This window comes from Anolis carolinensis, chromosome 1 (genome assembly GCF_035594765.1).
Source record: "Anolis carolinensis isolate JA03-04 chromosome 1, rAnoCar3.1.pri, whole genome shotgun sequence".
Taxonomy (NCBI): Eukaryota; Metazoa; Chordata; class Lepidosauria; order Squamata; family Dactyloidae; genus Anolis; species Anolis carolinensis.
The window spans coordinates 291,054,565-291,081,181 of NC_085841.1; the positions used below are offsets into that span (position 1 = coordinate 291,054,565).

At 43.9% G+C, this 26,617-nt stretch overlaps 1 protein-coding gene across 8 annotated transcripts in view; it reads right to left on the bottom strand.

Annotated features, from left to right (window-relative positions):
* Positions 1–1,465: 1,465 nt before the first annotated feature.
* Positions 1,466–26,617, bottom strand: part of LOC100564866 (actin, alpha skeletal muscle B) — a 47,560-nt gene continuing 22,408 nt past the window's right edge. For 6 of the 8 annotated variants that reach the window (XM_008117385.2, XM_062967854.1, XM_062967855.1 and 3 more), the window contains 5 exons: positions 23,205–23,289; positions 19,949–20,110; positions 9,567–9,758; positions 5,594–5,775; positions 1,466–3,746 (listed from right to left, as the gene is read on the bottom strand). In XM_008117385.2, the coding sequence (XP_008115592.1) occupies positions 3,603–3,746; positions 5,594–5,775; positions 9,567–9,758; positions 19,949–20,110; positions 23,205–23,289 (765 nt within the window). In that variant the 3' untranslated portion in view covers positions 1,466–3,602. Of the gene's footprint in view, positions 3,747–4,532; positions 4,634–5,593; positions 5,776–9,566; positions 9,759–19,948; positions 20,111–23,204; positions 23,290–26,617 lie in introns of all 8 variants that reach the window. The other 2 variants (XR_010001986.1, XM_062967853.1) reach the window with 2 other exon arrangements.

The following is a 26,617-nucleotide window of genomic DNA, read 5'->3' on the forward strand; positions in this document are numbered from 1 at the left end:
TGCTCCAGGCAGTAGGTTTGCAGTGGGAGGGTCAAATTCTCTGCCCATAATATTTATCTATGTGTGACATTAAAATAGAGTTCCAATGCAAAGAAGAAGGGCAAAATTGCGACTTCACTTCAGGCATGAAAACATCTAATGTGAACACAGCTATCGCTCTATCCGCAGTTGAGAACATTTTCCCAGTCACATAAATAATAGCAAATAGTATAAATAATTCAAAGTAAAAGTTTCTAGTGGATGTCGGCATACTGTGTAGCAAAGGAATGTTCAGCAGCATATTTGACCCCTTTATTTATTCCTCAGGGCACCCGGCATATGTCCCTTTAAAATTCACTTCTGAAAATGTACAGCCCAATGGAGTCATTGCTCCACATGTCAGTACTAAAATGAGTGAAAGTTGAATGGCAAAAAGTCATAGGATAATAATTTTTTTGTCACTTCAATCATTTGAAAATATTTTAAAATGCAAAGAATAGAAATGTGAAAAATAGATACTTTGCTCCTATGAATTAGTATTCAGAAGTAAATCTTGAATAGATACTGTTTTAAGTGTCCACATTTGCAGCATTGGTTTGTGCTAAAAAAAAATTGACAAATTGCTCCCCAGTTGTCTACAATAGGTTACACAGGATCTCTGGTCCAACATCCCTCACTTTGCAGTTGTAACCATGTAGTGACTTTGCAATATCACCACCAACAACAATATATTTACTGCTATCAACAGTAAATGAATTCTGCTATCAACAGAATTCTGATCAATTTGTCAGTAACCTGAAAATGAAACAAAGCTTGGGTCTTTAATGCATTTCCAATATTGATTGGTTTGTTGGTTGGTTTGTTTAATACCCTTATTTTATCTCAATAATGGCCCAAAACGTTTGCATGGGATACAAGATAGCCTTTTTGAAGACTCACAACCTGGAATATTTATCTAAATTTCAGAGCACATAGTTTGTTAGTGAGAAATTACATAGTCACTGAATACCTGGATTAAATGAGATGGAAGCTCTCTGTACTAAAAGGAATTCCTCACTATTATCTGAATGTGTAGGAAGTATTTTTGAGTTTCTTGTTAAAGTAAAAGTCCTTATTAAAACAACATGAACAACACATGTAAGCCACCACTATGCAGCAACTGGACTGACTATAGATTATACATCAGGGCTGCTCACCACAAAAACCACTTCTTCAAGCACACATTATATATGCCTTATTTATATATCTAAATATACATACCACAATTTTAAACAGCTTGTTTCTGAGCTTCTTTAGCACTGAACTAATGATGATAAAAAATAGCATTGTTCATTGATCTATTGCTTGTTAGTCTGCTTGTGTTTGGCTGCATTACTCAAACCCAGGACAATTTTGTTTCCTACATAATTTGTTTCAAGATGGCTTTTCGTTAAGAATTCATTTTACTTTACCCAATAAATTTTCGTAAACAAATTAAAACAGACACTTATGGTGGCTTATATCTATTTAATAGATCAACCAGTTGCTATGCAATTAATGAAAGTCAAATTAGCATTACATGGCTAATTGTGTGCTCCTTAAGAAACCCCCAATAATTATGATAAAATATTCAAAAAACATAACTTATTTAGCAACAATTTTTTCCCTTAACTAGGGCAGTACCAGAAAGGGCATTCAGTCTGAAGGTCTGTATACAGTTATCTAGAAGTAAATCTGTCAATAGTCACTGAGACATGTTTCTGAGTAGACATGTATTGATTTTCAATGTAAAAAAGCAGAACCTGTTAAGTAGATTAACAAGATACTTATGAAAATGTCCATTACAAAAGCCTTACTCAGAGGGCTTGGAGTGTGGGTATGTATTCCTGCTAAAAAGGTAGAGAAATTAAACAATTATGTCAAAGGGACCATAAGCCAGAAAATAGTAGACTTTTGCATATATAGCTTTGCCTCTGTATATTGTATTAGCTTTTATATAGACAATATAATGAGCCAAAATAACAAAGGACCTGTGCCCCTCCCTTTCTCTTTGAGTTGGTGCCTTTCTCCAGTAAGATCCATGGACAGAAGCTAGTTCAGAGTAAACAAGTGAGATCACAGGCACCACCTGTGCCAAAGAGGTGTGGAGGTGAAGAAGAGCCTCAATAATTGGTCAAGTTTAGATAAGCCAAGATATATATTCTTTGTTTACTGCGCCACACTTCGCAGCAGCCATTTGCAAGTACAAACCTTTTGGTATGTGTACAGCTGTTTTGCCTTTCTCATAGCTATGGTGAAAATAAACTTTGCTTTTGTACTCTCATGAGACTAGATTTTCTGTCTGGTTGCCTCCTGTGCCAGAACTCCTTTTTGAGATAAATTGCCTTACAATGTAACATGCTGACAACCAATGTGGCGTCAGTAGTAGAATATTGGACTGAATCTAGGGAGGGACCTGCCTAATCTGTTTAAATCTATGCTTCATTGGATGACACTAGAAAACTGCCCAGACCAAACCCCACCCTCCACCCTGAGCAATCATTGGGTCAAGACATGGGCAAGTGATTATTTGAGAAGTCTCACCATGGTTTTTTGTGACATTGAACAGTAGGAAAATTGGTCAAATGGAGTCAACGCATGCCTCAACTTGCTGAGGAGGTAACAGTAGAGGAATTTCCTGTTATCATGCCTACACAGTTTTCTACCTGTCCTGTTCTACGCAGGAAGCATGAGTTCACCCAGTGTCATGAGAGGGCCACCCCGGTGCATATTATATTTGTTTTATATTTGTATAATGCATGTATTTTTATTTATATTTCTAAATATAAGAGAGAGAAAGTGCACATACCATAATGATCAGGGGTCCCCAAACTAAGGCCCCTGGGCCAGATGCAGCCCTCCAAGGTCCTTTACCTGGCCCCTGTCCTAAACTTTAGACTTAGGGTTGACCTAAGCCTGAAACGACTTGAAAGCACACAACAACAATCCTAATTTTGGACTATTTAATCATAGTCTGACCCTCCAACAGTTTGAGGGACCATGAACCGGCCCTCTACTTAAAATGTTTGAGGACCCCTGATCATGATCATACCTTTGACTCTACCTACTTAGATCTGGCGTTACCAGATTTAATTTTGATACTGATCCCTATTTGTCACTTGGATACTGATCACTACTTGACACCACTTTAACTGCCATGGATCAATGCTATGAAAACTTGGGAGTTGTAATTTGGTAGGGCACCAACACTCTTTGCCAGAGAAGGCTAAAGACCTTGGAAGTTTTAAACTCCCCATGAGTCCATTGCATTGAACCATGATGTAGATGCACCCAAAGGGAGGGGGAAATCAGCTCCATGGTGATTGAATGGCCGACTGATTTGGGTTAAACTGGTTCTCCCTTTTGTTACAGATCATGAAGTATCATATCTTCACTCCAATAGATTCTTACATATACGTAGTTGCTGCTAATTCAAAGTTATCAATGTCACTGGAATGCAAAATGGTGGCATCCAGAATTGACATCTTCTCAATCCACATGACCTTTTATTATGTCTTCAGCAAAAGCAGTGAAGGCAACTATGCAATAAGAAATTATGCAGGAAAACACCATATGATATCTCTTAAAATAAATCTCAAAAATATTCAAAAACATTTGCGGTGGACAATGGAGGGACCAGATTCTTCATATTCATCTTTGCTAATCCACATTTGCTGGAAGGTTGATAGAGACGCCAGTATGGAGCCCCCAATCCAAACTGAATATTTACGTTCAGGTGGTGCAATAATCTACAAAAGAAAATAAAGAACAAAGAGGAGAATGTATAAAGCAGATAGCATGATTTCTCACTACAGTCAAATTAGAGACCTCTATAAAGAACTGGCAAAACCACGTCTGAATATTCCTTGCCTAAGAAAACCCTATGTAATTCATTGGGTCGTCATAAGGCAACAGGCAACTTGAAGGCACACACACACACACAAACCAGGTATTCTCACACAAAACCATAAAGATGTTGAAATAAGAAGCACAAAATTAGGCTCTAATCCTTTCTTGTATATATGGATCCTGCATCAATTAATTTCACTATCCATGGTTTGAAAATATTATCCTTCCCCAAAAAAAATTCAAAAAGGAAACCTTGATTCTGCCATTTTATATAAGGGATACCTTTTCATTCTGCCATTGTATAGGATGGGACATAATCATCCATAGATTTTGGGTTCCATATGAGGTCCTGGAACCACACCCCAGTGGATACAATTGGAGTACAGTACATCCCTTGACTTCAGTGGGAGCTCTTCTGAGCATGCACATATAGGATTGCACTGTAAGTATCCTGAGTAACAGACTGGTTGCAAGTTAACAAACTGAAATGCCATAAGATAAACCAGATCAGATGAAGGGAAGATCAGGGGATATGGATTCAATCTGCATTAAATGAAATATAAAGGCTCAGCACACAGGTCAGGTGCACTCTCAGGTTTAATCCTGAACCTAGATGCCCAGATTTTGGTGACAGTCACAAGTGTATTTGCAATGTTAACATTAGTAGCAGCTGCAACCTGTCAGACCTGGCCATGGTGACACATGCTTTAGGTAAATTCCATTTGAGTTATTGTAATATACTCCAAAAGAAGCTGTCTTGGAAAAATGTTCAGAACCTCCAGCAAATCTAGAATGTGGAAGACAAAAATTTCACCAGCATATTATTCACTTGTTACAATCACTTTGCTACTTTTTCTGGTAAAATTGACAATGCTAGTTGTGAAATATGTAAAATCTGGACCTGGCTATCTGAAAGATTATATTCTCCCAGTTCTTAAGATTTTTCGGGAAAAAACTTATTATTTGATCCCCTCCTCCTGGGTATTATCTAAGAACCTCATCACATGGAGGTTGAGAAGCTAGGGGACAGCAGGGGAAATTGTGGACAGCGTAATGCTTCATGGACCCCTTCCCACGATGTTTGCTGACTGTCACCGGTTTTCTCTTGCATCCTCCCCGGCTTCTTCTATGAGGAGTCAGGTGTACACCTGATTCCTCTGGGCTCCACTTCTCAGCATTGCCAGCATGCTGCCAGCACAGAGTTCAATGGCACCCTGATGGAAATAGTCCTGCAGCATTTGTTGAACTCCAGGGCCCTCTGTGTGGACAGTGCCAAGAAGCAGAGAAATTTATCCATCTGATGAGGTCATCAGTGGCTGCTTACAGATTCTGGGAATCTTTGTCCAGGAAAGGTAGGCAAATCTCCTCTATCTTGTCCTTTTGCTGGTGACCTTTTTATTCAAATTAAGTTTTAGAGATTCAAACGGGTGCTGCTGAAGGATTTTTAATTGGCTGGATGTTATTATTTCTTTTGGGTATTTGTTCCTTTAAATTGTGTTTCCATTTGCTTTTGTGTTTAAATTTGCTGTTAGTTTTATTTCTATTAGCACCTTAAATACTATTATTGTTGACATTTTTTTATATTTAGACCTAAATCAATCCAAAGTCTCTACTAGAGTAGATCCGCTGAATCATAAATGTTTATTTACCATTCAGTGTGATTGGTTCAGTGTGCTGCTACTAGGTGAGACTAGCAAATGGATTTAAACTTATTAAATAAATGTTAAGAATTAGTTACAGTATTTACCTTAATCTTCATAGTACTTGGAGCCAAAGCTGTAATCTCCTTCTGCATACGGTCAGCAATGCCAGGGTACATGGTTGTTCCTCCAGAGAGCACATTATTAGCATAGAGATCCTTGCGGATATCAATATCACATTTCATGATGCTGTTATACGTAGCTTCATGGACACCAGTAGACTCCATTCCTAAGAACAAAGGGGGCAACAGGAATTAAATATTGATGTTTAACAAGTCTCTTCCACCATGGTTTTGTGGGGATTTCTTAAAAAAAAATAGAGTCTGAAGGTGAATCTGCATCTACACTGTAGAATTAATGACAGAAAGTAGGGAAAATATTTTAAAAGCAGATTAAAAAGTGAGATGGCATAGGAGTGTTCAGAGCTGTCCCAAATTAAGATAATTGGGTGGTATGTTACTTCAACTCCTTAAAGATTTGAAGATTTGCTCACAAATAATTCATAATGCATTATCTCCTGGCCATTATGGAATTAGAAGAACAGGGTCCAAGTCTGCCATGTACACATAGTTAGGGAGACCCAAAGAAAACAGCATATTTTCCACACCTAACTTCCCCTGTTAGTGATTCAGACACCTAGATTTGGAAATAATTGAGATATTAGTTTCCATATTTTTCTTTGGCTATGTCTTGCATTCAAAATTAAATTGAATAGCAAGAAGAATTGTTCCTCCTGCTTAGGCATTTATTAGAAACCCACTGCATATTTCTCAAGTTACAAAGTTTTGAAACATACATTCTATACTTTATTTGATTTTTCCAAGTAGACAGTGTCTCTCCCCTCACCCTACAAAGCATGACTTCTTCCAGGTTCTGCAAGAAGCATAAAACTATCATAATTGAATTGGGGAGAAGGGAGGTCTTTCTGGAAGTACTCTTTCATAGACCACTGCTATTGTTATGAAAAGTCTCTAGTTGCCCCTGAAAAAGGAGTAGGCAACTTTAATAAGTAATGGTGACAATTTTAGCTCATATCTGGATTCTGCCATGGCTACAGACTCACATTAACTTTTAAGATTTAGTGGCATGGACTAATTTGACATGGACTCTTATTCACTAAATTTCATTGTTGTGCTTAATAAAGCAAACCCAGCAAGGATTCCAAGAGTCACAAAAATATATTGGGATCAGGATGGGGACACAGTCATGGACTCTACATTGTCCTTTGTTTTCTCTGTTTGTCTCTCTGTCTTATGTGTGCAAGTGTGTGTGCATGTGTTCCATATTCTGCAAAATTGACTCTTTTATACCATTTGTGTGTCCAGTCTACAAGAAAAAGGCATGCAGATCCAGTAGACTGTTCACTGGCCATAGACTAGCTTGGTATAACATGTCTACAAGATCCTTAGTAATTTAGAGAGATGATCCATGGCGACGTTTTCAACAAGACAGGATGATGTAGCATCACTGGATGATTTGATGCAATGAAGCATGACAGGTTGATGTGATGTGACAGGCAGATGTGACAAACAAAGGAACCTTCTCCATATTTCATAGTCTTTGGTAGAAGTTAGCGCTGCTATTCTCTTTCCACCTCATCATATTGGAGCAAATTGCCCCTTTGTAGCACTTTGGGGATGGAGCCTTCCGAGCGCCATCACATGACACTCGGCAGACCCCAGCCCACTGACCTTCCAAGTGCAGAGGAAGTGCCACAAGATGCTTCCTTGACAACTATGGAGAGGTGTTTTGCAGAGCTACCCATATCTGTGGGCCCTTTTCCCCATCTTTTATACCATTCGTGTGTCCAGTCTACAAGAAAAAGGCATGCAGATCCAGTAGACTGTTCACTGGCCATCGACTAGCTTGGTATAACATGTCTACAAGATCCTTAGTAATTTAGAGAGATGATCCATGGTGATGTTTCCAACAAGACAAGAAACACCAATACGCCTTGTCCTGTTCCCTCCTTGTGATGGGGGAAGGGGTGAAGGTGACGCCCCACACGCCTGCTGCGAAATGAAGCACTTGAGGGTAAATGTGAAGAAGTCTCTACTAATCTTCAAATCAGGAATAGGGTGTTTGTGCCAAAAAAAAAAAACCAACCTGTTGGACCGAGATGAGTTTGGAAGACATGGATTATAAGGGAATCATTTTTAAAACTTTTTATTATTATCAATGTTTTTTAGTTGTACTTTGTTTTGGGGCCCTATCTCATTACGTTATTATTCCACTCAAGAGCTCTGGAGTGAATAATTGTAAATGTCCATATCTCAACTGCAAATCCCAAGATTCCATGTGAAGTAGAATAATGGTGCTATGATAGTGAGAGGGCCCCATAATGAGAACTGCCTTGGGTCGCATACTGGGAGAAAGCTGAGATATAAATAAAAGAAAATTACCTTGAAGACAATGACTGCCTTCCTTAAAAGAGCATTGATTATTTTTTAACAAAAGGAGGGTGCCATGTAAATCTCTGTGTGTATCCCCTGTAAGCCATCAATTATCATTTATGCTTCACAGTTCATTGTCTACTCTACAGGTAAAGTCTGTGATACAACTTCACTTAGAGCATTCCCCAGGCAAAGATGGCTCTCTTGAGGAATGAGAAAATACATCTGTTCATGTATCTGCTATATTAACCTAATATGAAGTGTCTTTTCACTTAGAATCATAGAATCAGAGTTGGGGCCATTTTGTACAATCTCCTACCCTTCAATGTCCATTTTAAGAGAAATGTTAACCTGATCCTTTCTTGTTAAGTGTACATGTTTTACAAGAAAAAATAGTGAGAAAATGCCACATACACAATTCAAACCCAATGCAAAGTGCATTTATTTTGTATTCAGGTATTATACTAGAATCATAAAGTTGAAAGAGACCATAAGGGACATCCATTCCAGCCCCCTGTCATGCAGGAACACACAATAGCATACACAATACTAGATGTATTTTTCCATAAAGCAAAATCTTGTGACATTGCCCCATATTTCATAATACCTCTTTCCAAGTACAGAAATCCTAATTGTCTTTCCATCCAACTTCTTGATCTGATTAATCTACACTCTTGTGAAAACAAAATCAGATGTAACAAAACATTGGATCCTCTTTCTGAAACTGTTTTCACCCTTGACTACACCATCAAACTTTCAGATATAAGACCTGAGATATCAGTTGCTATCTCAAGAAGCTACTTGTGGATTATTTCAAAATTCTTAGCATGTTTAAAAATAATACATAACCATGTAGCAACTTATTTATCTCTCTTCAGTGTAACTGTGCCGTCGCGCCTGGGGCTGTACTCTTAGTGAAAGAGGCATGGACGTGACATCTTTCCCCAGGGGATTGCTTCTTGCCCTCCTTTAGGGAAACTGGAACTCCCAAGGACCAAAACACTGTAGTTAACTCAAAAACTGGATTTATTCTTCACAAAGGGGGTAAAAGAAAATATACATTACAGTCTTTGATTGTTTAAGTCCATGAAGCTTGTCCAGATCCCTCTTTCTCTGGCTGTGAATGCCGGAGCAAACTCAGCCTCAGTCCAATGACCTATATCTGAAGACAAGAGTCTTCCTCTGTTGCCAAAGGACTGATGTGAAGGCGCTTGAGACTCCTCAACGTTGTTCAGGTTGGCCCTGAACATGAAGTGTGAGTCCCAAGGGTAAGAACCTCAGAACTGGTGCTGAGAGGTAACTTTTGAAGGGCTTTTAGTGCCAAGTCTCTCTCTCACGTCCATCCGATATAGAACTTGCTGATGGAATGAAAAGGAGGAAACACAGTCCTACTCCAGGAAGAGGTGGAGCCAAACAGTTTTGCTGAGTGAGCAATATAACAGGTACACACAACATTGATTGACAGATATAAATAACCAATCCAACTACATTTACAGGGTAAGGGCAAAATCAGGCATGATACAACAATTCAAATCTTGCAACTTATAGTTCCAACACATAGATGGCGCCACTCGCGTCGTCACAGTAACCATACTCAAAAGGTACAGGAAAACACACCTAGACCCACCTATGAAAGAAGGCTGGAAGAGTGTTTCAGGGCATCGAAACCGTTCATTGCCGATAGTAATGACTTGACCATCAGGAAGTTCATAGCTCTTCTCCAAAGAAGAGGAGGAAGCAGCAGTAGCCATTTCATTCTCAAAGTCCAAGGCCACGTAACAGAGCTTTTCTTTTATGTCCCGCACAATCTCACGCTCAGCTACATACATCAAAAAGTAAGGGGGAAGAAGGCTGTGGGTGCTATTGATTGATTGATTTGTCTTGTGCATCCACCAGTTTTAGCCAGGCAACATGAGAATCACAACTTGCTCTAGGTCTGAACTGGATTTAAAAAGTCTCATTTTTTTTGCAAATTCCAACTATATTGGCAGCACAAAGAAATCCATAAGGCACACATAGCAAATGTAAGGCTGACGGGCTGAATCCAGTTCACCATGTCATTTTATGTGGCATGTGAGAATTATATTTCTACATCTTACAATTACAAACAGCTCTTTGAAAGCAACATATGTCTAATGTGGCCTTCAGTGAAAATAAGTTTTGACACCACCGTCCTAAGGCTTTCCATCCAAGTGAATGGCTCAAACAATTCTACATTTTCCTTTGCTCTCAAGGAAAATGTAGCTCTTCTCACATATAAGGTATGTGAATAATAATGTAATCTAAAAAGCTGTTATGATATTAAGATACCTAAAAGGGTATCTGTAACGGATTTGACTTACCTGAAAAAGAAAGTTAGTATGTAGCCTACCTTGAAGGGTTGGTTTGGGAACAGCCATTTTGTAGAGAAAGGGCACCAGGCAGACATTTTGTGTGGCTCCTTTCAAATAGAGCCAGGGGGAGGAGCTAGATAGGAATTATTTGCATGCAGTAGCCTGATTGGTTAGATGCAAATAAGCTTATGCTAAGGCCTAAGAGAGGGGCGTGGCTAAAACATCAGTTGGGGGCAGTTATACCTGAACATTCTAGTTCAGTTGGGAGTTAGGTCAGTTGAGAGTTGAGAGTCGAGAACAGCAAAGGAGTCAGTTGATTCCCTGGAGTTCAATTAGTGTGTGATAGCTGAGATAGCTATTGGTCATAACTGAACTAGATAGGAGCTCAGGAAAGACAGAGTATTCTAATTTAAGTTTTAAAAATCAGTTGTGGAAATAATTGTGCTTTTCCTTTTGGAAAGGAAAAGCCAAGGAATAACTTAAAGTTACACAGAAACGTTTTTAAAGGAATATCCTCTTTGGAAAGCATTCTAAAACCACCTGTAATTCACCAAGCCTTTTGTACTCTATTTATGTTCCTGGAAACTGCCAAGCATATGTGCCTCAAATGAGTTCAATAATCAAATAGTTCATGTTTTAACATATACAAGGTTTCACTCTCTTCACAAAGAGAATTAAACTCTCCCTTGCCTTAAAGGTTCTTCTACATTTTAATGGTGGTGGTAGAGGTAAACATTCCCCTGACTGGATCTGGGTGTCCCCTTTATCCAATCCGTTTCTCTTATATTTTTGTTCTACTGCTCTGTTTATCTTCAGTTTTTTCTCCAGAACATCCAGTTTCAACGTTATGATGTCTCTCCTGCAGAGATCCAGGAAGAATTGTGGAAGAAGCCAGTGGACAGATCAAATAAGGGTCAAGTCTGGGCTGAGCACCAGGGCCACAAGGCTCCTAGCTGACAATATCCAATATTGAAATTGATTTGTCCCCAATGCCCTCTGGGCACACTTTGCCACACTTTTATGTTTCTTTTTATAATGTGGCCTTCTTTTGCATTTATCTATGTCTGAAAAAATACATTTATGCTTTTTTGAAAAAAGGAAAGGAAAGGAAAGGAAGAAGATAAAGAAGAAAGGAAAGAAGGCATTGCAGATTCTTCAGTTTGTGGATACTGTTTGTAAAATTTGGATGCTATAGACTTTGCCTAACAATATTGTTTTGATACAGATCAAAAGGGAAGTTTCACATGATTTTCATTCATCTTGCAGCATGTGGAAGAGCAATTTGTCTTTTAAAAGAAAAACATACATAATATTTAAGAGATTTGCTGATTACCAGTGTAGCGGAACCTTTGTGCTACGGTCCTTGTTGAGCGCAGTGGATGGATTGGAGACGGACAACTGGAATAATTCCAAGAAAGCAGTTTTATTCCGCTAATGGCCACTAGGGTTCCCCCTTGCACAAAATAAGTGCTTTCTCCAGGGAGAACCTCCAGTGGTGGGCTGAGTAAATATTTATACACACTACAGGGTTCGGGTTATGCCCGCCCACAAGCAAATTCATTGGCTTAGAGTTGTGACGCTGCCTGACTTGGACCCAATCAGTGCTGACCAGCGGGCCGGCCGCACTCTTTCTGTGCCGTGCTCACAATCATTCAGAGCGCCTGCGTACGCATGCGCTGTTTGTTTATCTTTAGCTTTCATTTCTTCAGAAACACATGATTTCCCAGAAGTCACATGTTTCTGTGAGTTTATGCACCCGGGTTGCTAGCTGTCACCATCTCTGCCCATATATGGTATTTCCTGGGGTTCTTTAACCTCCCGCCTCACTCCCCCATTTTCTTTTTGCGAAGCGCATGTACAGAAGCTGAAGCAAAGCATTATGGTTCCATCCAATCCCGCTTGGCTTGGAGTATGGCTATCTTTTCTCCAGGTAAAGATTGTGTGACACACCTAGTACACATTTGCATCATTATTGGAGTGCAGCACATAACTATGAGAACAATGAACAATCCTAAAATCCCTACCAACAATATGTCCTTCAACCATTCTATTGAGGGTAACCAGCTAGTCACCCAGGAGAAGGGAGACCAACCTTCTACCTCCTGGACATTATTGTAAATTAACTTTTGTAATGACTCGATGTCATCTTCAATAGTACTATTCAAGTTATGAAATTTCACTACACAACGCCCTCTGACCATGGCGCATAAACCCCCCCTGGCCGCCAGTAGGTAGTCAAGGGCCAGCTTATGCTGTAGGGCCATCTGGCTGATTTCTTCTACTTCAGACTGGATTTCCCGGAAAATTTTACCAGTGGCATTTATGGACTTTTCAAGGCGGCAAGTCAGGCCTAGAACACTTCTACGATTTGCTTGAGCTACAATCCCTGGGTAAGCACCCAGGGTCAACAAGCCTGTGATCAGGCCTCCTCCTACACGGGAGGCTTCTGAACCTGACAGGGCCTTGTTAATAATGACCTCATCCGAGCATTCTGGTCCTAGAGGGCCTGTTTGCACAATGTCCCGTTTCAGGCGCTGATGCCTTTTGTGTAAGACCTGAACTGGGAATGTCAAATAACCCACACCGACACACTGGTAGTTGCCGGGGTGATAATTTGTGGCCCATTTATCAAAGAAAAACCATAGATTTGGATCCCTAATTTGCCATAACGGACAGAGGCTTTTACCTAGGCTCAGTTGGGTTAATTGTTGCAGTATGTTCATATAAGATTTTAGGCCCTCAATAGAATCATTCACACTAAATGTAGGATAATCTGGATACATGCTAGCCCACTCGGTTGCGGTTAGATTTAATCGTGAGACATAAGATGTATTAAATCGTCCATGTAGATAGAACCGGTCTCGACAATGGGAGTAATTGCCTAATCGGGAAAAGAACGCCTGCCTAGTTCCCCAGTGTCTCCACTCAGAATTCCATATTCCCGATCCTCCACAACAGAAGCACAAACCCCTGGTGGAGGTATGGTATCTAAACCGTCGAAACCGAGTTTTATTTATTTTTTGCGGTATGCTAGAAAACACGGTAGGTGGACCCTCCTGAGCCTTGGACAATCCCCCCAACACAATCTGTGGTTCATCAATTAAATCGGGAAGAAATGAAAAATCTCCTATGGTGAGGGGGTGTTCATATATTAATGCTACCTCTTTCCCGTGCTGCTCAAACATATAATTGGCATGTTCTTTTATCCAATTCCCATGTGCTCTTTTTCCAACAGAGAGAATAAAACTCAGCACAAATAATATACCAAACACAGTGCGCTTTCCTCCCCTCCTCATAACTTGTCTCCCACTTTTTCCTCTCAAAATGTCTAGCCACCATCTCCCGGAGAGCGCCTTTGTTGGGCCATGCTGCGACATACTTGACCACCGACGCTCCGTTGCACCCGAAGGGATCAGCTTCATGGCCTTGTTGACCCCTTAGGGAGTTGCCGGATGATCCTGAGTCTCAGGTCCTCACCAGGAATTCGCTCCGTCCGCCACTCCTCAGGTGCTAGTTTTACACGGGTGTAATGTATCCACGGCTTAATCTCCTTCACCTTCACTGCAGTGGGGGTAGACAGGAGCACAACATAGGGTCCTCGCCACTTGGGTCCCAATGGCTCAATCTTCCAATCCTTGACCAGAACCTCATCACCTGGTGAAAAACAATGTAGAGGTGTGGTAGGGAATGGTGGGTTCAATTCAGAAATGTATTTTTCTAACTGCTGCATTTGTCTGCCCAAAGCCTGAACCTGGGCCAATGTCTGTTTCTCTCCTATGAGGTGTTGCTCAGCTCCTGTCTCTAAGGCTCCCTTCAAGCTCAAAGGGGGTCGTCCATAGAGTCTTTCAAAAGGGGAGAGTCCTGTCCGTTTGTGTGGTGTACATCTGATTCCTAATAATGCCATGGGCAAAACCACCGTCCACGGCAATCCTGTCTCTTGGCAAAGTTTCCCAAGCTGAGCCTTTAATGTCCTATTCATTCTTTCCACTTTTCCAGAAGATTGGGGTCTATATGCACAATGTAACTTCCATTTTATGCCCAAAATTCTACATAATCCTTGCACGGCCTGTTGAATATATGCGGGGCCATTATCTGATCCAATTTCTAAGGGTATGCCAAATCTGGGAATAACATCTTTCATTAGAGCTCTTGACACCTCCACAGCCTTCTCAGTCCTTGTAGGGTAAGCCTCCACCCATCCTGTGTATGTGTCCACGAACACCAGTAAATATTTGTATCCTTTGTATGGGGGCATTTCTGTAAAGTCAGTGACTAAAGCTTCAAAGGGTACCCCACCCACATGTTGGACTCCTGGTGGCTTGAGGGGTCCTTCTCTGGGGTTATTTTTTATACATGTCCAGCATCTTCGGGCTGCTGCTGCCGTTAGGCTATGTAATCCATCGATATACAACTGTCGTCCTAGCAGATTTGCCAATGCCATTTTTCCTAAATGTGTATTTTGGTGCATGTGTTGGACTATGTGCCATGCCAAGTCCTTAGGGACGTAGACACGGGCGTCTGGCATCACTATGAGTTCTCCTGACCACTGACCCTTCTCCTTTAAGGCCCATTCTTCTTCCTCTGGTGTATATGTAATGTTATGTTCAGTTAATTCTATCTGTAGGGCCATTACCTGATGTTCAATATAGGGCAGCCTAGCTGCCTCTTTGGCTGCCAGATCAGCCTGCCTATTTCCTTGCACTACGGGATCGTCTCCACGTTGGTGCCCTTTACAATGCATCACAGCCACCTGCCTTGGCTTCCAAACCGCCTCCAGGAGATCCACAATCTCTCCAGCATGTTTCACGCACTTTCCTCCAGACGTGAGGAGCCCGCGCTCCTTGTACAGTGCTCCGTGTGCGTGGAGGGTAGTGAAGGCATATTTTGAGTCTGTGTAGACGTTAACCCGCTTTCCGCTTGACAATTCCAACGCTCGGGTCAGGGCAATCAATTCGGCCTTCTGGGCAGAAGTCCCCGGGGGCAGTGACCCTGCTTCCAGCGTCTCTCCCCCCCACCGGACAACCGCATAACCTGAGTGTCTTTGATTATTTTCCATAAAGGAGCTTCCATCTGTGAACAGAGTGTCGTCCACCTTAGTTAGTGGCACATCCTTCAAATCCGGTCGACTGGAGAATACCTCATCCATCACCTGGGCACACTGATGGATCTTGGTGTCTCCTGGAGTCGGGAGCAAGGTGGCCGGATTCAGAGTGGAGCAAGTCTCCAGGGTCACCAGTGGGTTGTCACACAACAATCCCTCATATTTCATTAACCTCTCACTTGTGAGCCAGCGCGGTCCCTTAGTGTCTAGCAGTGCCTTAACGCTATGGGGCACCTTAACTGTCAGTGGCTGTCCTAGGGTCAATTTATTCGCTTCTTTGATTAAATCTACTGATGCTGCCACAGCCCTCAGGCAAGGTGGCAATCCACGAGCCACTGTGTCCAATTGCTTTGACAAGTAGGCAATCGGCCTTTGCCATGAACCTAGTGGTTGGGTCAATACTCCAACCGCTGTCCCTTCCCGCTCTGCAGCGAACAGAGTGAATGGTTTTTCCAAATCGGGCAGTCCTAATGCTGGAGATGACATCAAAGCTTCTTTTAATGCCTTAAATGCCTGTTGACATTCTTCTGTCCACTCAAATGGATCTTCTCTTCCACCTCTCGTAGCCTGGTACAGTGGCTTAGCCAACACGGCGTAGTTGGGGATCCACTGTCTGCAATATCCTGCTGATCCCAAAAATTCCCGCACCTGTCGCCGGGTACTGGGAGTGGGGATGGCACAAACAACTTCCTTTCTTTCAGCTCCTAACATCTTCTTTCCTTCGGTCAGATGGAACCCCAAATATTTCACCGTGGGACAGCACAACTGGGCCTTTTTCCTTGATACTTTGTAACCCTTTATTTCTAATTCCTTGAGTAGCCTCAAAGTATGGTCTCTACTGCCCTCTAGTGTCCGGCAAGCGACAAGCAGATCATCTACATACTGAAGCCAAATTCCCTCTTCCTTAGGTATTACAAAATCCTGTAAGTCTTTGGCCAGGGCTTGACCAAAAATGGTCGGGCTGTCCCGGAACCCCTGAGGAAGGCGTGTCCAAACATACTGGGTCCTTTGCCCTGACTGCTGAGATTCCCACTGGAAAGCAAAGATCGGTTGGGATACAGGGGCTAATCGAATGCAAAAGAATGCATCCTTTAAATCCAATACAGTAAACCATTTGGAAAATGCTGGTACTAGACTCATCATGATGTATGGATTAGGCACTACTGGGGTTAGGGGAACGGTGACTTGATTTACAGCCCGCAAATCTTGAACTGGGCGATATTCTCCTTGTCCTCCAGGTTTCTTGACTGGGAGCAGGGGCGTGTTCCACGGGGAACTGCATGGTATCAATATCCCATGCTGCAGAAGTCGCTCTAGATGCTTTCTGATCCCCTGCACCGCCTCTCGACTGACGGGATACTGTGGCTTACATATGGGTCCCATTCCTCTTTTCACTTCCACCACCACCGGTGGAACATATTTAGCTAATCCTGGAGGATTATCTTCTGCCCACACTAAAGGAGTCTCATGCCATGGCCATTGTATTTCTTCAGTAAAAATCCTAACTTGAAACAGTCTCCATTCCTCTTCCATGGGAAATGATAGTTCCATTTGTCCATTCTTCATGAACTGGAGTTGTGCTTGTAATTTTGATAAAATGTCCCTTCCCAATAAAGGGACTGGGCAGTCTGGAAGATATAACATCTTATGCTTGACCTGATGTCCGGCCAGATTGCAGGTGCGTTCCTTGAGGAAGGGGCACTTCTGGGTCTTCCCAGACACCCCTATTACTTTCGTAGTTTCCCGAGTTGGTGGACTAATTTTTGTATTTACTACTGATTTTTCGGCACCTGTGTCCACTAAAAAGTCCAATTGTTGGTCCCCGATTTCAAGTGTGACCATCGGCTCCCCGGGGTCCAACAAAACAAGAGCCTGGCTTCCTCATTCCTCTCCTCCATCCATATCTTCCCATTCTTCTTCCATCACAGCTGCTGCAGCTATCACCTCTCTCGCAGGAAAAGGTACGTAGTTTCCACGTCCTCTTCCCCTTCCTGGGTTTCTTCCTCTCTCAGGCCTTCCTCTTTCTCTCAGTCCTTCCTGACTTCCTTCTCTTCCTTCTGGGCATTCACCTTTCCAGTGTCCAAACTTCTTACATTTAGCACATTGGTCTCGACCTAACCTCCGAGGGGGCCCTCTTCTTCCTCCTTGTCCCCCTCTGGCATATCCTCCTCTTCCTCTCTGTCCACTTGCACTTTGTTCCATCATGGTAACTAATGCTTGGTATTCCTGCTTCTTCTTCCTGTCCTTCTTCTCTTCTTCTACCTGGTCTCTTGCCATATAAACTTGATCTGCGAGTGCCAACAATTCATTCATAGTCTTTCCTAGAAATCCTGGTTGCTTTTGAATCTTTCTCCGGATGTCAGGAGCCGCTTGACTGATAAAAGACTGTTGAATCGCCCTCCTACCGTTTTCATCCTCCAAATTATACGGGCTATACTTTCTATATGCTGCCTCCAGCCTTTCCAAAAAGGCTGTTGGTGACTCAGATTTTTCCTGTACCACTCCCTGAATTTTTATAATGTTGACGGGTCGCGGCGGGCCCCTCTTTACCGCTTCTACCAATATACGCTGGAATCCTCTCAGTCTCTGCAAATGTCCTTCTTCTGCGGTGTCCCATTGGGGATCTATTTCCACAGGAAACCTCTGTGCTCCCCACTCGGCTGCATCACCATCTTGTGGGGCCCCAACCTGGGCTATGGCTACCCCATTATTCAACACTGCTCTTCTCTCTTCTGATGTGAACAACATATTCAACAATTGTCTGCAATCTTGCCAGGTGGGATTATGGGTTGCCATAATCCCTTCCAATAGCCTAGCCATAGCTTGGGGTTCTTCACTATAAGGTGGAGTATTATTTTTCCAGTTCAAAATGTCACTACTACTGAAAGGCACTACCTGGTATGCTTGAACTATCTCATTCCTGTTGTTTATCACAGGCACCGTTCTTAAGGGCATCTGGAGGGCCGGGCCAGTCGGTGAATCACCAGGCCACACCGGAGCTCCATGTCTCCGAGTTTGTGCCGGAGAAGCATCACTGGGCATCCGTTGTGACCCCTTCTTTTCCTTTGTTTCCTCCTGATATTTTTCTAGGCTAGGATAGTGTTTCTTGGCCGCTTCGGTTGACTCTGGAGAGTAGGGTGGGGGTCTCGTTTCTAGTGTAGGTGCACCGGGGGCTGTTCCCTGGGGTGGGGGGGGCGGTGGCAAGGGTGGCGGCAATAATTCCTGTTGTCTAGCCTGTACACTCAACTGTAAATCTGGGTAGTCCTCCTCATTGGATTGGAAAACTTCCTTCTTTTTCCCTTCCTTCTTCACCACCATACATTTGCCATTCCTGCACTGTCGAACCCAACCTGGATCTTCTCTAACTACCCGTTCCCAAGTAGCAATATAGACCCACTGGTTCGGATGATTCACAGCACAATATTCTTCCACTGTTCGGATCAGTTTCAGATCCCACGTTCCTTCTACTTGCCAACCTAACCCAAACTCTGGCCATTCTCCCTGACACAAATTCCTCAGTCTATAATCTCTCAGGTCCCTTGGGTTGCCTGCTACGGCTCTGATAGCAAAAGAGCCAAAATTATCTAAGATGCATTGTAAGGGAGTGGAGCTCTTTGAATTTTTCCCTCCCATCCTGCCTAATAGAGGGGACTGTCCTGGCCTGGGCACCCGGCCACTCAACGGCATGCGTCAGGAAACACAAGACAGAGCCCCTTTCTACCTCCCTGGGAACTTTTTTGTGTCCCTCCCGGCGCTGGTGTTCCCTTAATGTCTCATGCAACCACTATACTTGCCAGATTTCTGTAGACGTCGGACCAACCTTCACCCCTGGGCTTTTTCCCTGGATCCTTTTCCTCCTGGCTGGTTTCTATGGAACCTCGCTGGTGTTGCAGCTCCCACCGTCAGTCGGCGTTGGCATCAGAGGCAAGCACCGCAGCCGGTCTTGCAATATTCAGGGGCCCCTTCTCGTCTCACGGTAGTTGCCTCAGGCCCCCACCGCTGAGTTGGGGCCGTCCCGCCAACGGGATCCGTCTCCAACCTCCTGGCCCGTCTTATAGGAAATCACGTCGGGGTCACCAGAAAATGTAGCGGAACCTTTGTGCTACGGTCCTTGTTGAGCGCAGTGGATGGATTGGAGACGGACAACTGGAATAATTCCAAGAAAGCAGTTTTATTCCGCTAATGGCCACTAGGGTTCCCCCTCGCACAAAATAAGTGCTTTCTCCAGGGAGAACCCCCAGTGGCGGGCTGAGTAAATATTTATACACACTACAGGGTTCGGGTTATGCCCGCCCACAAGCAAATTCATTGGCTTAGAGTTGTGACGCTGCCTGACTTGGACCCAATCAATGCTGACCAGCGGGCCGGCCGCACTCTTTCTGTGCCGTGCTCACAATCATTCAGAGCGCCTGCGTACGCATGCGCTGTTTGTTTATCTTTAGCTTTCATTTCTTCAGAAACACATGATTTCCCAGAAGTCACATGTTTCTGTGAGTTTATGCACCCGGGTTGCTAGCTGTCGCCATCTCTGCCCATATATGGTATTTCCTGGGGTTCTTTAACCTCCCGCCTCACCAGTAGTTACAAAAGAATAGCCTCTTTCGGTAAGAATTTTCATGAGATAGTCAGTGAGATCTCTCCCAGCCAGATCCAGTCTCATGATAGCATGTGGCAAGGCATAACCTTCGTAGATTGGTACATTATGTGTGACGCCATCCCCAGAGTCTAGAACTATACCTAGGAGAAACAACAAAAATGAATGTGTCAGCATTCTTCTCCCCGTATAGACCTTACCCTGCCCCAGTCTTCTCATCTATCCATCTGCTAAATGAAACTCTTAGACAACAGCAGGACTTGAAAGGAGAGACTGAAAATGACAATGCCTATTGTCTCCCATCTAAGTGGAGTGCTTCTTCCACAAGAGGGAAATTGCTGTCCTATACAAAGAAGCAGTTGCCTTCCGAGGAAGCATGAAAGAATCAGAAATTGTATGGCATTGTTCTCTGTGAACAGATGCTAATGATAATTATCTTACATTTCTATAGCCTTTCATACAAAGAGGAATCTCAAATGCTGAAGTACAAACATAGAGATCTGCTACCAAAATGCAGAATTTTAAAAATAGAACAAAACACAGCAGCTATATATGTTTATGATTGTAAAACAACATGCTTCCGTTCCTTCAAGAAGACCAAACATCATATGGCTCTTTCGGGCTGTGCCGTTTTGCTGGCAGTTGCTGGTGTAAGTGCACAGAATGGTTTGTAGCTCCTCATGCACCGTCCCTCCTTCACCCATCATACAATGGGGACGGGACAGGGTGTGTTATCCTGCCACCCTTTCCCCCACCATACGAGGAAAGGGGGGGAAAGTGCAGATAACTCCGTTGGAGCCGGCCAAACACATTTTCCTTGCCATGATGGTGGAGGAACTGCCTTTTGCCACTTCCCCTCCACTTTGGGAGGAATGTGAACAGGGCCTGCCGTGCGTTGTCTGATGGCGCTAGGCAGGCCCTGTCCAAGCCACAAATAAAAGCAGCAAAACGGGGCTATTTTGTCCCATGTAAAGAAATCTCAAGATGGGGGCAGGGGGCAAGAACTTGGAAAAGTTCATTTTTGGAATTGCAAAAGCTAGAGTTCCCTGTCAATAGGAAAATTGAATGCAGGTTTCTGGTAGTCGTTATCACACCCTTTGATGTATGCTGTGGAACAAATATGTGCAACCAAGGCCACTAACAAAATAATTTTTGTTTTTGTTTTTTTGTCCTGGCTAGTTGGCAGCCAGGGCCGGCCCCACTCATGCGGCAGCTGACGCCGCCGCCTCGGGCGCAGGCCCGGGGGGGCGCCGTCAGGCTGGGCGGGAGGCGGGGCACCGCCCTGACGGTGCCCCGCCTCCCGCCCAGTGCGCCCTGGCCCGTCTGGCCTGCTTGAAAAGGCCAGACGGGCGAGCGGGAGTAGCGTGGGAGGCGGGGCCAGCTCTGACGCCGCTCCCCCCCCCCGCCCAGCGTGCCTTGGCCCCGCCTCCCACGCTGCGTGGGAGGCAGGGCCAAGGCACGCTGGGCGGGGGGGGAGCGGCGTCAGAGCTGGCTCCGCCTCCCACGCTACTCCCGCTCGCCCGTCTGGCCTTCCTAGAAGGCCAGAAAGCAGCGGAGGTCCCTCCAGGCCGCGATTGCGGCCTGGAGGGACCTCCGCTGCTTTCTGGCCTGGTAGGAAAGGCCAGACGGGCGAGCGGGAGTAGCGGAGGCGGAGCCAGCTCTGACGCCGCTCCCCCCCCGCCCAGCGTGCCTTGGCCCCGCCTCCCACGCTGCGTGGGAGGCAGGGCCAAGGCACGCTGGGCGGGGGGGGAGCGGCGTCAGAGCTGGCTCCGCCTCCCACGCTACTCCCGCTCGCCCGTCTGGCCTTCCTAGAAGGCCAGAAAGCAGCGGAGGTCCCTCCAGGCCGCGATTGCGGCCTGGAGGGACCTCCGCTGCTTTCTGGCCTGGTAGGAAAGGCCAGACGGGCGAGCGGGAGTAGCGGAGGCGGAGCCAGCTCTGACGCCGCTCCCCCCCGCCCAGCGTGCCTTGGCCCTGCCTCGGGAGGCGGGGCCAAGGCACGCTGGGCGGGGGGGGAGCGGCGTCAGAGCTGGCTCCGCCTCCGCTACTCCCGCTCGCCCGTCTGGCCTTTCCTACCAGGCCAGAAAGCAGCGGAGGTCCCTCCAGGCCGCAATCGCGGCCTGGAGGGACCTCCGCTGCTTTCTGGCCTGCTAGGAAGGCCAGACGGGCGAGTGGGAGTAGCGTGGGAGGCGGGGCCAACTCTGGCCCCGCCCCCCCGCCCAGCGTGCCCTGGCCCCGCCTCCCACGCAGCGTGGGAGGCGGGGCCAGGGCACGCTGGGCGGGGGCGGGGCCAACTGTGGCCCCGCCCCCTCACTAATCGCCATGGCCCCGCCTCCCACGCAGCGTGGGAGGCGGGGCCAGGGCGCGGGAGGCGGGGCCGGTGGCGGGGGCGCTTTTCAGCACCCCCGCTTCCCATTAAAAATTATCTCCGGCCGGCCCTGTTGGCAGCTCTGCTTAACTGGGCCTGTTGTTCCTGTTCCTAGCAAATCTCGGCACTCCAGGGGCTTGAAATTTGAAAGGCAACTCCAGAAGCTATGAGGTTGGCCATGGCAGTCATAAATCCAGCTAATATGGACCTCATCATACAGATGAGTGTCCCCCCCCCCATTTTGTTGCGTTTTGCCAGCAATCGCCTCGCAGCAACCTACACACTCTCCTTCCTTCCTTTATCACATGGGGCCATTGGCGCCTATCCCTGCCAACATCAGACAGGGGAAAGGGCAGCAATACACCTTGCCACATTGCCCTTTCTCCCATTAGACAGTGGAAAAGGGCAAAGACCGCGGGAAGCTCTGTTGGAGCTACGCGGAAGATACCTTACCAGTGTTGTTGGTTTCTTTGCTTTCTGATGGTTCAGTGTACACAAGCATTGTTTCATGCATAAATGTATTACAAATATTGTGTATAAGGTATATAAGAAATATAAATTAATTGTGTGGGTTCCAACTCCAAGATATAACATTATATATAGATAAATACAAGCATTCCAAAATCCAAAAAGAATCCATAATATTTGAATTTAATTTCAGAGAAGGGATCCCCAACCTGTATATTACTCATCCTGTGTGTTACAGAAAGAGAGAGCAACTAATAGGTAGAGAGCAATTTGCTTGTTACTTCTGAATTCTAAAAACATTAAAAATAATTGTTTAAAGTGATGGACGTATTCCAGTTTGTTGTGTTCAGTCATTACAAAAACAGATTGTGAACAAGATGATATGAACACCAGTCTAAACTTACCAGTTGTTCGGCCTGATGCGTACAGAGAGAGAACTGCCTGTATGGCCACATACATTGCTGGTACATTGAATGTTTCAAACATGATCTGTAGTAAGGAAAGTAAGAGTTTTAGGATATTTGGGTATCAGAATACCACAATGATGTTAGTTTGTGATTTTATGAAATGTATATTCACTGGAAACATCTATTTGCCAATGAATTGATAAGAAATTATCTATCATTTCCAGAATTCATAGCTTGTTCTTCAATCTGCATTTTTATTCTATGAATTTGTCAACAATTTCATTATAAGTTTAAATTTTTAGATCCTGGACCAAAGGATCACATACCAAATACTGTGAAAACTAAGAGAGTAGAAAATGGCTTATTTTATATGAAATACTAGCTGTGCCTGGCCACGGGTTGCTGTGGCTTATGGGAATCATTTGTGGCCAGGTGGAATAGCAGTGAGTAGCCTTGCAGCCTCAAAGCCTGGCCGTTTTCTTCTTATGCGAATCCTTGTTTGGTGAGCTGGAATACAATGGTTTCTAGTCTAGGGGAAATCTTGGTTGGCCAGGTTGAACAGCACTGAATAGCCTTGCTGCTTGCAAGCCTGGCCGCTTCCTACCTTGTGGAATTCTTGGTTGGCCAGGTTGAATAGCAATGAATAGTCTCAGTGCAGCAAGTATGAATGCTGCAATTAGTCACCTTGATTAGCATTTAATGGCCTTGCAGCTTCAAAGTCTGACTGCTTCCTGCCTGGAAGAATCCTTTGTTGGGAGGTGTTAGCTGGCCCTGGTTGTTTGCTTTCTGGAATTCCCGTTTTCAGAGTGTTGCTATTTATTTACTGTCCTGATTTTAGAGATTATATTGCTCTGTATTATTATACCACAGTAATTTTAGATATTATATTTATAATCTCATATTATCTGCTTAGAACTGGATTATATAAGGCCCCTTCTACACAACTGTATAAAATCCACACTGAATTGGATTATATGGCAGTGCGGACTCAAGATAATCCAGTTCAAAGCTGATACTGTGGATTATCCTGCTTTGGCATTCTAGGTTATATAGGTGTGTGGTAGGGCCTTGAGTCTACACTGCCATATAATCCAGTTCAAATCAGATAATCTGTATTTTATAGGTAGTGTGGAAGAGGCCTGAGTGAAGAGGCCCTGAGCTCCATTGTGGCTGAGTGGTTTGCTAGGAGATGAAGTGGGCGGGGCCTACCTTTCTAACTGGCAGCTAGGGAAAAAACAGCTTTTCCTGGTCCTCTAATTTGGTTTTTTTGTTTGAAAGACATACCTTGGATGACTATGTCTTTTGTGGCCAAATTTGGTGTGATTGGGTTCAGTAGTTTTGATGTTTACTCCATAATAAAGTGCCACATTACATTTATATATAGATAGATTTATAGGTTTTGGAGCTCATTCCAGAAATATTAAAGTTAGCAATCTTTGCATGCCCGTATATATGGGTTTTGACACAGCATGCTTGATTGATGGTAAATCCTGTCTGTTTGATTTCCCACCCCAATCTCTTCTTGCATCACTCCAAATGGCATCCATTTCTCATTTTTCTTCTCTCTCTTCTCCATATGACCTTGTATTTGATTATGCAAAAGTAATCTATGAGTAAGGCTACCTATATATGTTGTACACCAAAAAACCCACCTGTTACTTGTTTTTCCCCCTGCAGACTTTGGCCCCTTCCAAACTGCCCCTATATCCCAGGTTCTGATCTCAGATTATCTGCTTATCCCAGGTTATTTGGTAGTGGAGACTCATATAATCCGGTTTAAAGCTGATAAACTGAGATCAGATCCTGGGATATAGGGCAGTGTTGAAGGGGCCTCTGTGTATAGTGGGATTGATGGTTATCTTCTACTTTGCCAATTGACATCAGTGATACACATCCATTCTATAGGAAAATAGCTGGACAATTCTTCACTGCTGCCCCTCTCTGCTCTCCACTGGTCAATAAATGGCTATACGTAAATCAGTCAAGGATTTTTAAAAATTGTGTCAGAAGCAAACATACTGCAAGTCGTTTCTGGTGTGAGAGAATCGGCCGCCTACAGAGACGTTGCTCAGGGGATGCCTGGATGTGTTATCATCCTTCTGGGAGGCTTCTCTCATGTCCCCACATGGGAAGCTAGAGCTGACAGATAGGAGCTCACTCCATCTCACGGATTCAAACAGCCAACCTTTAGGTCAGCAGTTTAAGTCAGCAGTTTAGCCGGCACAAGGGTTTAACCCATTGCACCACTGCGGCTCCTGCCAGTCAAGGATAAGCTATGCTGTGTCACAGTATTAGTGAGTGAAAACACTAATTATTTGCAATGATGAAGTACTTTGAGAAAAGAAGAATAAACAAATGACCTGTTTTGAGGAGGAAATTGAAACTTAGATTATATGACAGTGTAGATAGGGCCAGAATCAATCACTCTAAGTGAATATTCAGATGGGCTTTGGTTTAAACAGTTGATTTTAAAGTAGATATAACTGATTTTAATGTTTAATGTTTTTAATGTTTTGATGTTTGTCTATTTATAATTATTTTATATCCCAGTATGGAGTGCTTGCCATATATATGTTGTGCTCCGCCCTGGGTCCCCTTTGGGGTGAGAAGGTCAGAATATAAAGGTTTAAATTAAATAAAGTAAATAAATAAATAAAGTAGAATATTAAAATGATCAAGTTTCTTCGATTTTTACAAATAAAAATATTTCGTTATTGTTGAATAAAGTGACTTCTAATAGATTTCACAGCAAATTTCATAACAATATACTTGAAACTGACGATACGGATGATAATTTGTCCCATTCAAAGCAAAATGAAGCTTCTTCCTGTCATCTAACAAAGTACTGCCATTATAGCAAAGAATGTCTGTCGACTGGCTTCACATGTACAGAACCAGAAGAGAAGCACAGCGTGTGTTAAAAGGCAGTGTCTAACAAGGTTGTGAAACCATCAAAATTCTGAAGATATCTTGATAGTATTTATTTATTTATTTACAGTATTTATATTCCGCCCTTCTCACCCCGAAGGGGACTCAGGGCGGATCACATTATAACACACATAGGGAAAACATTCAATGCCCATAAACACATCAAACAGAGACTGAGAGACACACGCAGAGGCAAGTTAACCTTCTTCTGAGGGGATGTTCGATTCTGGCCACAGGGGGGAGCAGCTGCTTCATCATCCACACTGACGGCACTTCCTCATTCCAGGTCGTAAATTAGTTAATCTTGCCTCCCCACTTTTTTATAAGTGGTACCTTATCTCCTACTTGATAGATGCAACTATCTTTCGGGTTGCTAGGTCAGCAACGAGCAGGGGCTATTTTTTATTTTTAATTGACGGGTGCTCACCCCGCCACGGGCTGGCCTCAAACTCATGACCTCATGGTCAGAGTGATTTAAGGCA